Genomic DNA, 17133 nt, shown 5'->3' on the forward strand with positions numbered 1-17133 from the left:
CCAGTTAAAAAATAAAATCTTCTTAAAAGTCGGGGGTCTTCTTATACACCGTATGTCGTCTTATAGGGCCGGTGAATATGTACCTTTGGGGGGGGGGGGGGGGGGGGGAGTGGTCCTGATGACGACGAGGGGGCGTCTCACAGGAAAGTGAGTATCCCCCATTACCTTATCATAGCGCTGCAGCGTGGGGTCTCTGTGCTGGGAGCGGCGGCTGCTGTGCTGTGGTGCGGCGGCTCCTCTTCTGCAGTGTGGGGCCTCTGTGCTGTGGGGTGGCGGCGGCGTATCTTTATGCAGTCGGGGCTCCTCCGGCATCTCATTAAAGCCTGGAGGCCCCGCCGGCAACTCCATCGGTACAATGCGGTGGCCTCCGGGAAAATGGCCGCTGCTCAGATTCAGATCTCGTCCCGAGATCTCGGGAGACGAGATCTGAATCTGAGCAGCGGCCATTTTCCCGGAGGCAGCTCAATAGGTGCGATGCGGTGGCCTCCGGGAAAATGGCCGCTGGGGGCTGCGCATGCTCAGATTCAGATCTCGTCCCGAAATCTCGGGACACGAGATCTGAATCTAAGCAGCGGCCATTTTCCCAGAGGCCACCGCATTACAACGATGGAGTTGCCGGCGGGGCTTCCAGGCTTTGAGATGCCGGAGGAGCCCCGACTGCATGAAGATACGCCACCGCCCCACAGCACCAGAGGCCCCACACTGCAGAAGAGGAGCCGCCGCACCACAGCACAGCAGCCGCCGCTCCCAGCACAGAGACCCCACGCTGCAGCGCTATGATTGGGTAATGGGGGATACTCACTTTCCTGTGAGACGCCCCCTCGTCGTCATCAGGACCACTCCCCCCCCCCACCCACCATATACACCCGGCGTACAAGGCGATTCCCGGCGTACAAGACGACCCCCGACTTTTAAGAAGATTTTCAGGGGTTAAAAAGTCGTCTTATACGCCGGAAAGTACGGTACTTACATCTCTTGAAGGCAGAGCTGTGTCTCGGGTACTCTGTTTCCAGACGTGCAGGCAAGTGAAATACAATGCAATCACCCTTTTTTTATATCTGTGGGGTGGTCTTGTCACTGTCTAGACACTTCATCACTTGTTTTTTACTCAAAAGGCGCATGCGTCGAACAACTCGGGTCAACGCAGGCACCTGTGCCCTATGCGTTGTACATAGACAGTAATGTGGTTTTTTGGCGCATTTACGACGCAAGTGCGTTGCATGCGTTGTTTACCGGAAATTTGACGCAGGAAAAATGCAACATGTAGCGTCGGCCGCGCCCTGTCTGGTGCGCCCAAATGACGCATGCGTCGTACAACGCTTGACAACGCATACCGGCACATGTCCATGCGCCCCCCATGTTAAAGATAGGGGCGCATGACGCAAGTGTCGGTATCGGTCGACGACGCTGCGCCCAAAGACGCTAATGTGAACGTAGCCTAAATAACTCTCAGTCCTTGACAGCTTAAAAAAATCTGCTTGCTGTTGGGGAATCAGAATAGGAGGCAACGAGTAAATAAATGAGACCCTTTTAACTAACTGCAAATAGAGCTCTTGTGAAAGAGATTATGGAGATGTGAAAACTGCAGAACTTCTATACTGACGTAATTTCATAATATCAGTTGCAACCACTGGTGGCATAAGAAGTTGCCACGTGCATAAAACCTGGAAAGAAAGCTGAAGAATCCAGCTTTTTTTCTTCTGTAGAGATCGGCCCTCTCCCTCTGTACTTCACTTTCCTTCATGCTTTGGTGACCCATGATCTTGGATTTCTACATTTACTCAGTTGGGCGTACAGGAGCTTTTCCAACTGAAACCCTTCTCAGTGTTTATGCTGTTGTTGCATGCTGGTTAGTTAATTCAACCAAAATTCCAACTGGAGACACGACTGCAATATTATCTGTAACGTCTAAACTGTCCCGAGTATTACAGTCCATTTACAATGCACAGCTAGTGGGAACAATTCCTAAGAACAAGAGATTTTCTCGATAATCACGCAAACTCTCAATCACCTGCTGGACTGGCAAAATTGACATGCTTTTAAGTAATTGTTCTCTCAGCAGCACATACTGGTTACACAAGACAACGTGCTGTCGAGAAGAAAGTGCACAGACTGATCTGTGCGCATCAGATGCCCACAGCCTGTCTAAGCATATTGCATGGCTGCCCGGTGTTTTAATGCTTGGGGTTGGCTGCTGTAAACCCAGCCTTACATTGTGCCTAGTAGTAACCCGAACTGTCACCGCCATAGTGGTTCAGAGTAAGATGGGTGTCATCTTACAGCTCTGCTACAATAGGAAAGTGTTTGGCTGGGTGACTGTAGACTTTTGGTTGTGTTTGATTTGCACAGAACTTGTAATGTTGGAAAAACTAAAGGGCATTTTTCATGGGCTGATAACCAGGGAATTAATTTTCATAAGGAATATGTGCCATCTAAACAGGATGCCAAATGCAGACATGAGCAAAACACTTTTAATACAACTTAAGAATGGCTTCTGGCAGCACATAATGTTTTGTTCAGACTTGTTGCCAATATCATGGGATACAATGATCAGATTAGTGATAGATCTGCAAGTGTCCATGGCAAAACAGAGTAACTCTGTACATACTGCATTATTGGTGCTCAGCGATTGTGAGGTAGTGAGTGCAGCTCTGGAGTATAATACAGCATGTAACTTGGATAAGTAACATTAGCTAGTCTAAAGACACACAATTTAGTCTGTATTTTCTGCTGTAGACTATAAAAGTAAATTCCGGCTCACCTGTAGGACATGTGCTTGCCGCCATTGACTGTGGCTTCTAGTTGTCCTTTTGTCTTAAGGCTGCTGTTGTGTTCTCTGCAGGTTTTTAATCAGTCTTGTTTTTTTTTTTAAATTCTGGCTGCAGAGTCTGTGCTCGTTTCTCTGCTCTCAAAGTCCAGAGTACCCTGGCGGTGTCATCTGATGCTTCCCATTTACCTGTTAAGTCCTTGCCTCCCCCATAAGAGATGTTTGAGAGTCTGGTTTTTGCTTACTGGCTGCAGTCACGGATGGGGCTATGTGGCGACAATGGCTGAATTGTTCTAGTGCAACATTGCATCTAACAATGTCTAATGGGGTGACAACATGAGTCAATAAAAGAAAACACTTGTGTATTTGTACACTAGTTGCCTGTGCTGTCCTATAGTCTTCAATGTACACGCTGTGCAGGCTTGTGAATTGTATGTGACCCATCTTTTTTGTTTTTTAATCAATTATACATAAACGCTCCTATCAGGCACAGAGAAAAAGAAACAAACATCTGATTCCGGGCAGAAACTTCAAAATGTGGATTTTGAGATTTCCTTCCTATTTCAACTGTAGAGAGTGCTGGCATCGATCCTCCTGCACAGAACTAAACACTGTAAGCTTCCTGCATTATAGCCAAACTTATGGTCCCATGTACTGTGCCTCAGGTCCTGTATAGCAGCTGAGAGATGGAGCAGGACCTGCCACCTCAAGGAAAGCCTCAGTGGCCATTACATTCATGACCTTGTGTATCTGTCACCCAGCGGCTGATTCATCGGTAGGCCTCCTAAGGCTACTACTGCATTCTGGGAATGCTCCACAACGCTGGCAGTGTACAGTGAATGCCCTGCATGACCAAGCCTAGCACCGCAAACACTCTACAACTCCCACTGTATACCACAAACGCCCCACAAGAAACCGCCCTGTACTAGAAACACTGCAAAACCTGCAGTGAGCTGGTCACAATGCAAAGAAAACAGTTCTTATAGAGATGCTTTAACCCAGTCATTTGGACAGCACAATTTGGTCCTTGTCACAATCACTTAGGTTAGTTTCTCAACTCCAGTCCTCAAGACCCACCAACAGGTCACGTTTTCAGGATCTCATGTATTGGTGCTAATTGCAATGTGGTATGCGGCTGCAGCTTACTATCTGCAGTGCTGGGTTGTGTAAGAACATTACACAGTGCGGGGTTCATTGCAGAGGATGCTGTCATCCGCATGTGTCCTGCTCTAGGATATTGCAGCTTGTGCATGGGCTGCAGACAATAACTCTATATATGGTGTGAACAGGGATGATACTGCTGTTCCCAAGCTGCAGAATAGCTGAGCTCTGGGAGCCATGGAACTGCTGACCCTTCCATGAGCACAGCGTTCAAATACATACACAACATAGCAAGCAGCCCCAAATGCAAGGAAAGCACCTTTTGGGCAATGCAGGGTTAACATATAGGCATAAGATTACCAGTGGGATGTGGCCCCTTTAAATATTAACCCCCTCTTTGCAGTAGATGCAGAAGCTCTCTATAGAATGGGACCCCTGCAGCATGAGATGTGCAGCGTATGCTGGGACAGAGCTGGAATCCTTCCTCCCCAGCTGCAAATCTCTGCAGAAAAGAGGCGAATGCTCTGCTGGATATTGACGAAAGTGCCGCAGCTCCTCTGCATTGCAGAACTCCTGGGCACAGCATCATTACAAGCAGGGCACAGGATCAACTCAGGGCAGCTGCTAATACATCACTGCTGCATCAATGTCATAGCTGAGACGCCCACAGGCATCAGGCCAGGGCCCAGTGCATGTGCTCTGCTATACCATATCTATATGTTAGAACAAACATGGCACTCTGCGATGATATAGAAGTTGGTGCTCAAGTAGGGTATCCAACCCTTAATAGCAAATATCCAAAATAACTCTGCACTCAATTGTTTATGAAGAGAAGAACATTCAATTTATTTTGTGTCCAGACACAGAACCAGTAGTTGTTGAACGTTAGAGCTCCAGCGCTGGTGGCGTTCTGTGTCGCCAGTGGAAGCGCGCTGTCCTGGCTTCCACTGGCGACACAGAACGCCACCAGCGCTGGAGCTCTACACCGATAAACTGAACTGTTCTGAGGAAGGTCCACTTTGGACCGAAAACGTTCAACAACTACTGGTTCTGTGTCTGGACGCAAGATAAATTGAATGTTCTTCTCTTCATAAATAATTGAGTGGCGAGTTATTTTGGATATATACCATATCTATAGGTACTGATATTCTCATGTATTATCAAAGGCTAATTAGATGCAACTGCTACCCCTGCACCCATTATGCAGTGGTTCCTATTCACTGACAGCAAGCAAAGATCTTAAGGGTATGTGTCCACTTTCAGGATGGCCGGCGGTTTGGACAGAGTGGCAAACCCGCCCCCTTCTGTGACGCGATGATGCCGGATGTGTTCATTACACACATCCGGCATCATCGCACCCCACACATAGGGCCCTGTGATATACCTTGCGGTGGCGTAGAGTCGCCGCAAGGTACACGGACATGCTACGATCTTAAAAGGCGCGCAGCATGTCCGGAATCGCAGGGCCACCGGGTGCATGTTGCCACGCATAGTGGAGACGGAATTTGATAAAATCCCCTCCACTATGCTGTAACATCTGGACGCTGCGGCAAACACGCAGCGTTTCCTGCACGTGGACACATACCCTTAGAGGTGAGGAATCTAAAACAATTTTAAGTTGAATGCTATATTATCATATACATACCAGCTGACATCAGAATTGCTGCAGCTCCGCGGCTTCGTGCCAAGTTTTGAAGTTGACCACTTTGGATAGAGGATAACATCAAAGTCTCTGAGAGGAGGATGTGAATGCAGGGACCCTCAACAATATTGAAGACGGGAGCCCTGTGTGAATAGAGCAGAGGATGAGTATGCGGCAGCCTGCTCCATTTATCACTGAGCCTGCTGGAAAGAACCCAGAGCCCCGCATTCTGGGTCTGTGGGGGGGGGGGGGGGGGCACAGGGGTCGAACCCACAGTCATCGTGACGTTATATTAACTTATGGAAACTTTGCAGATCTGCACTGCCTTATAGAATAATACTGATCCGAGTAGAATGATATTTGGAATTGAGAGTCATCAGTGGTTAATACCTTTTAATGGCTAACTGAAAAGATGGTAAAAAATTGCAAGCTTTTGAGACTACGCAGGTCCCTTCATCAGGCATAGGCTAATACAACTGAAGAATCACATATTTATACACAACACGGCACAGAACTGTCATTATGGGAGAGTGATAAATAGTTGTGTCCATAAATATTGGAACAGTTCGCAAATAAGGAGTGAATGTTTTATTGTCCTTTGATTGGGGGTCTGGTTCTTTATGATGCTCCGTAAGGTCTGAAGTGCAAATTCTTTAATTGATGTAAAAAGACATAAATCCATGCAACACATTCATTCCTGCACTAAATGTGTCAAAGGTCGTCATAAGTTTATACTCCCAGATTCTCCTGTCTCTGAGATTTGAAGTTACCTTTCAATACAAGTAATTTCAGGTCCATGGTGCTATGAACAGGCATAGAAAAATGTTTGGCCACAGGTAGATCCATTTTTTTTTCTCTTACTGTGTGGCGGTGAGAATTTATCCTTGTTCTCCGTTCCGTTCAGATCCGAGTAGAATTCCATCTTTAATCAGATTGCATTGGTTGTCGTGTGAGCGAGACCTAACATGGTGAATGATGAGTGATCCTGCAGGATGGCGGATTATCATTTTTAGTGGTCGAGCACATGGAATTATCACATTTTTGAAATTTTTTTTTTATAACTGGCCATTCCTCATACACTTAGAATATTATTTGTTTTAAAGAAACAATTCCTCTAAATAACGACACATTGGACAGACGATTTTGTGTGAGATTTGCCCACTCCGCGCTGTTTGCAGAGCTGCCAGATCAGCGCCTCACAGGTGTACGGGGAGACGTGCTGTGTATACATAAATATATGCACATATATATATATATATATATGCTGTACTATTGACCCACAGTCGTCTGTGGCGGTTTCCAGTCTGGGTCTCCTAGCAACTGCCTGCTGAGATCTGCCTGTAGCGTATGCCAGAGCTGGGAGCGGCCCCCAGGGTGCACTGCGTCTGTGCTGTGTCCACAGGAAATGATTCACTCCATCCACAGTATACAAATGTGCACGGAGGAGGGGGCTCACCATGCAGACATGTGCATACAGCCATGCCCCGACCGAGCCCTCTGGAGCATTAAGAGTAGTGGGGTCCATTTGCAAAACTAGATTCCCATTGGTGTAGGGTTTTACCACATTTAACTAAAGGACTTGGGATTTGCCCACGTCCCTTTTCCACGATCCCCAGGCCAAATCCTAAGAAGTGAGCCCTACATGAAGCAGAATAAGAACAGCCAGGGCTCGGCCCTTTCTGGTTATGGGCCCTAAATAACCTAAAACATGAATGAGCACGGCCCCATAGAAAACTCGCCATCCTCCACAGTAATCCCCATTATCACTTTTATCCATGTGGGCAGCCGTGGGGCCCGATAGTTTATGCTATTCTGCAACCCTTATGCACATATTAGGGTATGTTCACATGGTCAGGAAATGCTGCGGGTTGGACGTTGCGTACATCCACAGCATCCAACCAGAGCGTCCAGATGTTAACAGTATAGTGGATGGGATTTGAAGAAATCCCATCTCCACTATGTGTGCATCGGCACCCGCGGCTTCCCTGCGGAGACGGACATGCGGCACGTCTTTCAAGAATGCCTGTCAATTTATCTTGTGGAGACGCTCGGTCTCCGCAAGATAAATTTCCCTTCCAATGTATTGGGAGCGGTGATTCCGCACGGTTCAATAAACACATGCGGAATCACCTGCATTCAAAAGCCAGCAGCACTTTGGGCGGAGCGGACATGTGCTGGTTCCTGACCATGGGAACATACCCTAAGACCACTACAGAGTTCTCATGTATCATATACTCCTGTATCCGCTCTCGCATTCACCGTATATGGTGTGTCAGGTTTTGGGTCATCAGAGCGTTTCTTCCCTATGGATTATTGCAGTTTCTTCACGTGAGATGCTCACGGCCATCAACTCAGAGAAGGCGATTGATCTGGCAGGGGTCAGGAGAATCGAAAAAAAGAAAAATGCAAGATATAACTTTCAATTAACCCGACAGGTTTATTGGTGGTGATGACTGCAGGACGCGGCTTCATCCCTCACCGTCCACGTCTTTATCTCAGTGAAGGTGACATCCAAGGAATTTCCACATCCTCCGCTACCTCCAGCGTTACATGACCTGCACTATCAGCCATTGGTACTGCAGGAGCGGACAGATATCACCAGCCAGAAAGGAGGGACTGGGGACAGTGGATGTATACACAGCCGCCAATTAACCCCTCGTGCCCTGAATAGAGCCCCCTATTAGTCAAAAGCGGGATGTGATACTGTGCTCTAGAAACAGCCCCAAACACTTCATATCAAGCCATCAGATATTTAGACATTCAGAATAATCTTTTCTATCTCCTCACCTTAATGTAAGTGAAACCATCTACTCTTGAAACACTCTGCTACTACTGCTGTAGGAACCAAACTGACAATCACAAAGACCAGTTAATTTGGAGGATTAGACCCGTAGCCATCATGGGATATACAAGCACCAAACGATCAATTGGAAGGCCCCACAGGATCAGTACACTCCCGAGCTGACATACTCTGTGCTGCTTGAGACTCTGCAATTCCTCAGTGCAACTTCCTACAAGATCAGCCGCCCACTTCACTCCTGTGATCCTCAGTGCTGCTGGGGACACTGCTCCATCTATATAATGGTCAGCACACTACTCTCCCGAAACACTCTGTGCTGCTAGGTGACCCAATTCCTTCCACTATGTACCATGTATGCTAGGAACAACATTAAATCAGCCTAGTCTTCTCCTGAAATACTCTGTACTGCAGAGGACCATGTACCAGCCTCTACAAAACTCTCAGTCTGTGACTTCTTTCAAGGTCAGTATATTCCTCTCCAGAAATACTCTGTGCTGCTGGGATCACTAATCCTTCAGCTCTGTAACCTTCCACAAGATCAGTAATTGCTCTCCTGACAGTCTGTGCTACTGGGAGGACCGAATTCCTTCCTCTATGTAATCGCAGGCTGAGATCCTGCTCACTATACCACAAGACTAGCTCACGCCTCTCCTAAAATTCTCTGTACTGCACAGAGACCAAATTCCTTCCACACTGTAACTCTCATCCTAGGACTCTTGCACAAGATCAGCCAACGGGGTAAAGTCATGCTCCCCTTACAAAATTTCTCAGTTTGTAGCCCCCGCTATGGAGGTGTCTGCATTATTCCAGCTTTGCTTTGTGTTCCTGCCTGGCTCCTTTGAAGGAATTCACCTTTCAGAGAAATTCTCCCCATGAAATATTCAGGGCGCTGCTGCCACCCATCCGGGGAGATGGGACTTTGAAGAGATCAGAGGCAGCGGTGAGAGCCACATGGATAATTCTGTCTATAAACCGTATCAAACATCTCTTCATCCACATTGCTGTCAGATTATAAAGACACTGGCAGAAACGCGGCTCTGGAGATCTGACGAGAGGCGACATGAATATTCCATCACATCTGACCGCAGCCGCCGAGTTGAGCGCAATGCAAATCAGGAGAAGCCACAAAATGCGGCAACCATCATAGTGGTATGGAAGCCACCGGGTTGTCACTTCATGAGGATCCTCTACAGTCTAAGACACAATATACCCCCCAACTGCTGCTGATGTCACAAACCATAACATCACACTGTGCAGGGGGTAATAATGAGCCTTGAGGAGGTGTCCAAAATATTGATGTCACAAGCGATGATATCACACTAGGCAAGAGGTAATAATTGAGCTTAAGGAGGTGTCCAAACCAGGGCTGTGGAGTCGGAGTTAGTTTTGGTTGGAGTCGGAGTCGGTAGAAATGTACCGACTCCAGCTTTAAAAAAAAATGTATTAATATTTCATAATTGAACTTTCATATGAATTTTATAAATGTTACTCAAATATATATGTTCTATCAAACTATGAACAACAGTGATAAGCAGTTCTGCTGGAGATAGAGACATTTCTTACTTCTTGTGTGTCACTGTTCTCCACTGCCCTTATCTAATCTTATACTTGGTTAACCTCATGGTGCCCCAACCCCCCTACTTACAATGTATGAAACTGAAAGTGAAAATGTGTTGCAAATTCTTAGTAGTAAAGCTCCTCCTCTAGACTAGATGTTTACTAGGTGTGCGACTTCCAAGCATCTCACAGCTGCTACTCAGAAGAGGAAGACTGTAAGAAGTATTATCCGTTCAACAAACTTTGCATCAGTTAACTGTGAGTATATGAGGAATAACAGTATAATGCTACATTCACACTAGCGTCGGACGACGCACGACGAATTGCGTCGTTGCGACGTACCGACGCTAGCAATGAATGCGACGCACAACGGGGGCAGCGGATGCTGTTTTTCAACGCATCCGCTGCCCCATTGTGAGGTGCGGGGAGGCGGGGGCGGAGTTCCGGCAGCACATGCGGTCGGAAAAGACGGGAACGACGCACCAAAAAAAAGTTACAAGCAACGTTTTTTGGTGGCAACGGTCCGACGCAACACGACGCAACCGTCGCACGACGGTTGCGACGTGTGGCAATGCGTCGCACTGCGTCGCTAATGCAAGTCAATGGAGAAAAAACGCATCCTGCAAGCACTTTTGCAGGATGTGTTTTTTCTACAAAACGACGCATAGCGACATGCAGTGCACGACGCTAGTATGAAAGTAGCCTTACTGACCACTATATCAGTTGTACGACCTGGCAATAATTTTGTACAATTGTTTTTAGGAAAAACAATTGTCAGTTGGATTGTGAATGCAGAATTAAAAACCTGAGAATGTCAAAGAAGCGTCACATTAAATCAGCTGTATTTGAACATTTCACCATCATTCAAGATAGAAAACATTATGTCTGTCAGTGTATGACAAATGATCCAGACGAAAACAAATGCTGTGAAGCCAAGATCAGTGCATATTCAGGCAAAGATAAAAATGCTCCTACCAGAGCTTCTAATCTAAAGAGACATTTACAGCGCTTTCATCCAGAAGTACTGAAAGCAGTGGATGAGAAAGACTGCATCCAAACCAATGAACCAGTGCCCAGCTCTTCCAGCCAAACAAAGGAGCAGAGAACTTTGCAGCCATCAGTTGCAAGATATTTTATCAGTGACAAAGTTACTGGAAAATGACAGTAGATACATTTAAAAAACAGATCATAGAGCTTGTTGTAAAGGATAGTGTGCCTATTTCATTATTTTCACAACCAGCTTTTATGTGTCTGAATGAGGAAATGGCCCGCAAGCTTGGTGTTTCTCTGAAGAGAGAGAGTATTAGAAAATTAGTAATCAAAGAAGCTTTTAAACAAAAGGAAGAACTTAAAAAAACTCTCAAGGGACGCTTTCTGTTTCGTAAAATGGATGCCTGCACACGTCACAGAGTGAACTATTTTGCCATCAATGTCCGATTTGTTTGTGACAAAAATGAAATAGTTACCAAGACATTGCCAGTAAAAGACACCAAAGCTCATCACACCAGTGAGTTTCTCCAGGTCTTGGTGGAAAAGGTTCTGCAAGACTATGAACTTAAAAAACAGCAAGTTCTTTCTGTCGTAACTGACAATGCTTCAAATATGATAAGTACTATTAAGCTAATGAATGAGAGTAATGATGGTGATCAGCAGCTAGAAGAACATTTTGGGTCCACAGACACAGAAATGTTTGAAATAGAGGAACACAGTATTGTAACTGAGGAGCAAACTGAAGTTGCTTCAGATGAACAGCAACATGATACTTTAGATGATCTTGTTGAAACTGTGTCAGTACGTTCTTTCATTCATCACATGCGCTGTGTTGTGCATACGCTACAGCTGGCTATAAGAGACAGTCTGCAAGAAGGACATGCTGCTGCACTGATTGGCAAGGTGAGAAAATTGGCTACTGTTGCCAGAACCCCTAAAGTTGACTCAATTTTGAAGAGACGTGCTGGAAAAGGGGCAATTATTGATCAAGCCGCATGATGGGGCAGTACTTACTTAATGGGGGCAGTACTTAATGATTCAGCGTTTGGTTGAACTGAAAACCTTTCTTGTAGACATGGCTAACCCTCAACTGATGCTAAATGAAAGTCAGTGGAATCAGGTGACTGAGCTGGAAAAATTGCTAGAGCACCCATTTACAGTGACTAAAAAATTACAAGCAGAGGACTTAACTCCAGGTATTTTCTTAAAGGAGTGGAAGAACCTGATGTTTCGCCTGTCCCAAAGAGGAGGGTTAATTGCAAGTGGCATTGCTACATCAATGAAAAGGAGAGAGGAGCTACTATTACAAAATAACATTCTTTTGGCAGCTGTTTATGTAGACCCAATGCATTGGATTCTTCTAGATGATCAACAGCTAACTAAAGGAAAAGAAGCTCTGATTGAAATAGCAGTAAGGATGAAAGGGTTGCAGGACAGTCAGGAGGAACAAGAAGAATTTGGTCGTCCTGCCACATCTTCACCCTCATCAACTGATGAAGAATTTAATTTCGAAAAATATTTGGATCACAAGGACCGTGCAAAGCGTTCCCGCATAGAAGAGTCACCCCCATCAAAGAACACAGCCAGTACATTTCAGCAGAATTTTTCATGTGCACTAAAAGAAATTGAGAAATTTGACTGTTCATCAAAAATAACAGTGCAACAAGCGATTCCTCTATATCCTGACATTGTCAGAGATGTTGCCCGAGTGGTTACTGCTTTGCCACCAACCCAAGTTAGTGTAGAGAGGTTTTTCTCTGCTCTCAAAATAATTAGATCAGATTTGAGGGCATCCATGAAGGAGGATCTGACAGAGGCAATACTTTTTCTGAGGACAAATTTATAGATTTCTTCTTATTAACTGCATAACAGTGTTTATTGCATATTTACTTACAAGAGTTTAGAAAAGTTTATAAAAGTTATTTGCTATATTCTAATTGTATTCTAATAAATATAGTTTTTGCTCTAAGTGGTCTGATTACTTATATGATGGTGAGAAACTGAATAAGCACAATGTTAATATTTTACAACAGTAAATTTATTGTCACGAATTGGCCATTTATGAAGGAGCCGGAGCCAAAACCTGATAAAATCCAGGAGTCGGAGTCGCAACTGTGGCTTACCGACTCCACAGCCCTGGTCCAAACCATTGATTTTTGTCACAAGCGATGACATCCCACTATGCAGGGTTTAATAATGGATCATGGTGCCTGAGTGGGGTCATAGCTGCAGATGAGGTCACAAGTGATGACATCACACTATGCAGTGGGTAATAATGGGGCCTAAGGAGGTGTACAAACAGCTGATGATCTCAGAAGCGATGACATCGCAATATGCAGGAGGTAATGGGGTCTGAGGAGGTCTCCAAACTATTGGTGATGTCACAACAGAAGACATCACACTGTACACGGGGTAATAATGGTGCCTAAGCAGGTGTCCAAACTGATGATGTCACAAGTGATGACATCACACTATGCAGGGGTTTATAATGGATCATGGTGCCTGGGTAGGGTCTTAGCTGCAGATTGAGGAGGTCTCCAAACTACTGATGATATCACAAGTGATGACATCACACTGTGCAGGATGCAGTCACAGTTGTGGGCAGGATGCTCGGCTGGTTGGGGCACCGCTGTCACCTCACAATGACCAGGGGCCTGGTGCAGCAACGGTGGCTTCAGTGGTAGTCGCCCAGCTTTCCTGGAGAACATCAGTTCTGATACACTGTTGATTTGTGCACACAAAACCGGGTAACGTCCGCTCTATTTAACACAACGGCAGCGTACAGCAAGCAAGGGCGCCCGCTTCTGATCACCGATGTAAGCGGAGACCGTGACGAACGCTGGTGAATGCATCGGATTTATCGCGCCCCATTTATTCCTTGTTTGTTTCACGTCTCGGCTGGGAATCCTCTGTAGCCCAGACCTATATATCTGTGATTCAGCTGTGCGCCGCTCGCCCAGGAGACCGCACCGTATGTTCATTAACAAAAGCTCACCGTGTGCAGGAAATGTAGGTCAGCGCGTGGGCAGACGCCATGCTTTCACCCCCTGGGGGCACATGATGGCGGTGACCATTAAATACAGGATACTCTTCCCCCGCCCTATGATGCAGGACGCTGAATCCTTTGACCCTGCAGCCCCCACGGTCTACCGGACCCTATATTGTCAGATATCGCAGGGATTGGTGCTGGACGGCGATGCGAGTTATCACATAAAACAACGGTCCTTTAAAAATTATTTTATTGACACAGTGACTTGTAAGTCATTGTAGAACATGAGGAATGTCACCTAAGCGTCTCCATAAATAATCTCTGAAACCACATAAAAAAAATCTTAAATAGAACGGAGATCCACGTCGTCTCGTAACAGGCAAAACATAAAGCTCTGATAACAGAATAGTCTGTTCGGGTACAATACGTGACCCACGAATTCAGAGGGACTAAGTGATACGAGGAAAGAGGGGCAATGGCGGTAGAGCGGGCGCAGTTACCAGTTTACGCCTTTTTGACCATTTATACATACGTGAATCAGTTTCTAGACTCCTAACCTACATCAGCCGAGACAGTAACATGGCGACACGTTGGCTTCTATGCCACGACATCACCTGACGTCATGCAGCCAGACAAAGCAGCCAACTTGTCTTCGGCACTTGCGTGAGTTTGGCGATAATCCTGTCACGGTGCCTCAGAACAAAATAATACAGCGCTCAATGGAAGCCACGTGACGACAGCAACAGACCGCCACTACATGATGACAAGAGGTGACCGAGGGAAATCTCACAACACGTCAGGCCGTGTCTGAAGTCGCAGATATCGTAACAATGCAGAAAATAGCGCAACAGGAAAACTAAAGTAACAGATGCCAAATATGTCAGCATTGCTAAATAATTTAGTGTGGTGGCGGGTCTGTGTGTGCAATTTGTTTGCATATTAGGGTGAAATGAATTATACAATATTACTACAGCAGGAAAATGGCGCAGTCATACAACTATGGAGCCCAATCGCCATCGCAATGCTCTCAATATCTGAAGGACTGGCATCAGCCTATAGAGAAGGCTGGAGAGCGGCAAAACGTTTTCCTGTCATGCAAGAAACCCCGGACGCTATTTTCCCTGCATTAAACCGCAGTGCTGATATACAAGGTATCATGGAAAACACTGGCTGATCTCAGATGACAATGTAACAGTTGTAACATGTAAGTTGCCCCCCACCCCTGGCGAGCGACGACCGTGCCCTCGGCGATTGGTACGGTTATGATTGTAACGATGAAGCAGGACTGATGGGAGAGGGTGAAGGGTCTCAGGTCACACTGTCCCCCACCTCGCGCCTCTTCATCACAAGACTCGCGGGATGATTGTGAACGGGACGATAGGACTGCTTGCCTCCAGCTCCAGAGCGGTCAGGAAGCACTCGGTGGCGGCATCATCGTTCCCCTGCGCCTGTAGCACTTCCCCCAGATTATTCCACACCTCGTGAGCGGTGGAGTTCACCTGTACAGCGTCTCGAAGAATTTTCTCTGCCAGGCTGTAGCGGCCGTGGTGATGGAGGATCAAACTCTGAAACAAGAAGCAAAGTGTGTTATAGGACAGGCTATAAATTACACCAGTTCCTGTCTGTGGTCATTACAACTGGTACAGTAGGAAGTGGGTGACAATGCTGCTTGCCCTGAGTGACGGGCATTGGCAGCTCCACTGTATTTCTCGGGGGCAGACAGTGGACGGACTGCAGCACCACGGTCAGGACACTCGCAGTTTGTATGCTGACTGTATGACTCCAGATACGAGGTGCCAGCATCAGAGCAGTGGCGGCACAACCTGAAGATTCACAAATCAGTGTCATTGAGGGGGCAGGAAATCACCAAGATCATTAAAGGGGTCCTGACCGTAGAAACAGACGTACCCTATCATACATACCTCTCTGAACAACCGGGCAGAAACAAACAGTAGGGAAAAGATGGGCGACAACAACTTCAGTCAAGAAAAGTAAAAGCAGTGGTAACAACCAAAAAGTTGGGAAAATCTGGGTGGCAACTAAACAATAGAGATAAGACAAGCAAGATACATACATTTTGGGAAAAGCAAGGCTGACAACAACTAGACAGCCAGGGAAAGGAAAAGCTGGGGTGACAACCTGACAGCCAGGGAAAGGAAAAGCTGGGGTAACAACCTGACAGCCAGGGAAAGGAAAAACCAGGCTGACAACCAGACAGTCAGAAAAAGCTGGGGTGACAACCTGATAATCGGGAAAAAGAAAAAGTCGGGCAAGATATATGCACATTTGGGAAAAGGTGAGGAAGAGGAAAAGTCGGGGTAATAACCAGTTATAAAAAGTAGAGGTAAAAAACAGAAAGTCAGGTAAAGCCCATAAACGGATATACAGTCGGAATAGCTGGGGTAACAAGAAGATGGTTGGGAAAAAGGCGGGGCGACAAACAGTTCAGAAAAAAAAAAAGCTAGTTGAATAGTAAGGAAAAGCTGGGTGATAACCAGACAGTCTGCTTACAACTGAAGGGCAGGTCTGCCTCTCGGTGCAATAATATGTCCTTTACTCCATTATGTTACAGAATAAGGCAGCTCCGTCGGTCAGGAGTCCAGGAAAGCAGAGTGAATAGCTCTGAGTGTGGTAACGGGGCTCAAATTAGTTATATTAGTGGTGACCCAGCTTTCCCAAAAACAGAGAACTAAGAAACGGCTGAATGGAGTATTTAATGACCTGATGCAAGACTCACAATGAGTGAACAGAATATATGGCTGCAGCTTTGGATGCGAGTGGAGTACAACAAGTTTTGTAAGAGAAGACAACGCTGTTGACATTAGGGAGAGGGGAGTCGCTGATCACAGACAATTCTTATCTCCCCCACATTAACGATAACGTTTGGGGGTCTCTGCACAGCAACAGTACAATGTGGGGACTGCAGCTGGGATGTGAGTTACAGGAGTGCCCTCTTAAGGATTAGGAACCCTGCGGCCGGGTCCTTCCCCTTGTGCTGAACACCTGGTACCATGTGGATGTTTTTCATTTTATCCCGGATTTCACAGATCCCAAAATGTGACTGGTCATGGTAGACGCGCTTAAGGATCGCAGATATAATAAGTAACAGGATCCTTTCTGCTGCCGCCCGCCGCGCTGTCTGACAAGATGCCCTGGGAGGGATGGAGAAAGCTCTGCTGAGCGGCTGCACAACACGGGGTCTGTGCCCTCATTAGTAACAAGGCTGCCTCTGTTATGTCATTACCATAATCTGAGCGGCCACAGCGGGTGAGGGGGCAGCCCCCGGG

At 46.4% G+C, this 17133-nt stretch overlaps 2 protein-coding genes across 4 annotated transcripts in view; one reads left to right on the forward strand and one right to left on the reverse strand.

Moving 5' to 3' along the window:
- Positions 1–17133, forward strand: part of LOC143798623 (protein kinase C theta type-like) — a 1028586-nt gene that overhangs the window by 630948 nt on the left and 380505 nt on the right. The window lies entirely within an intron of this gene.
- TTC7B (tetratricopeptide repeat domain 7B) overlaps positions 14080–17133 on the reverse strand; it is a 152798-nt gene continuing 149744 nt past the window's right edge. For 2 of the 3 annotated variants that reach the window (XM_077267669.1, XM_077267673.1), the window contains one exon: positions 14080–15411. In XM_077267669.1, coding sequence (XP_077123784.1) covers positions 15190–15411 — 222 coding nt within the window. In that variant the 3' untranslated portion in view covers positions 14080–15189. The remainder of the gene's footprint in view (positions 15412–17133) is intronic. The other variant, XM_077267678.1, reaches the window with a different exon arrangement.

This window comes from Ranitomeya variabilis, chromosome 1 (genome assembly GCF_051348905.1).
Source record: "Ranitomeya variabilis isolate aRanVar5 chromosome 1, aRanVar5.hap1, whole genome shotgun sequence".
Lineage (NCBI taxonomy): Eukaryota > Metazoa > Chordata > Amphibia > Anura > Dendrobatidae > Ranitomeya > Ranitomeya variabilis.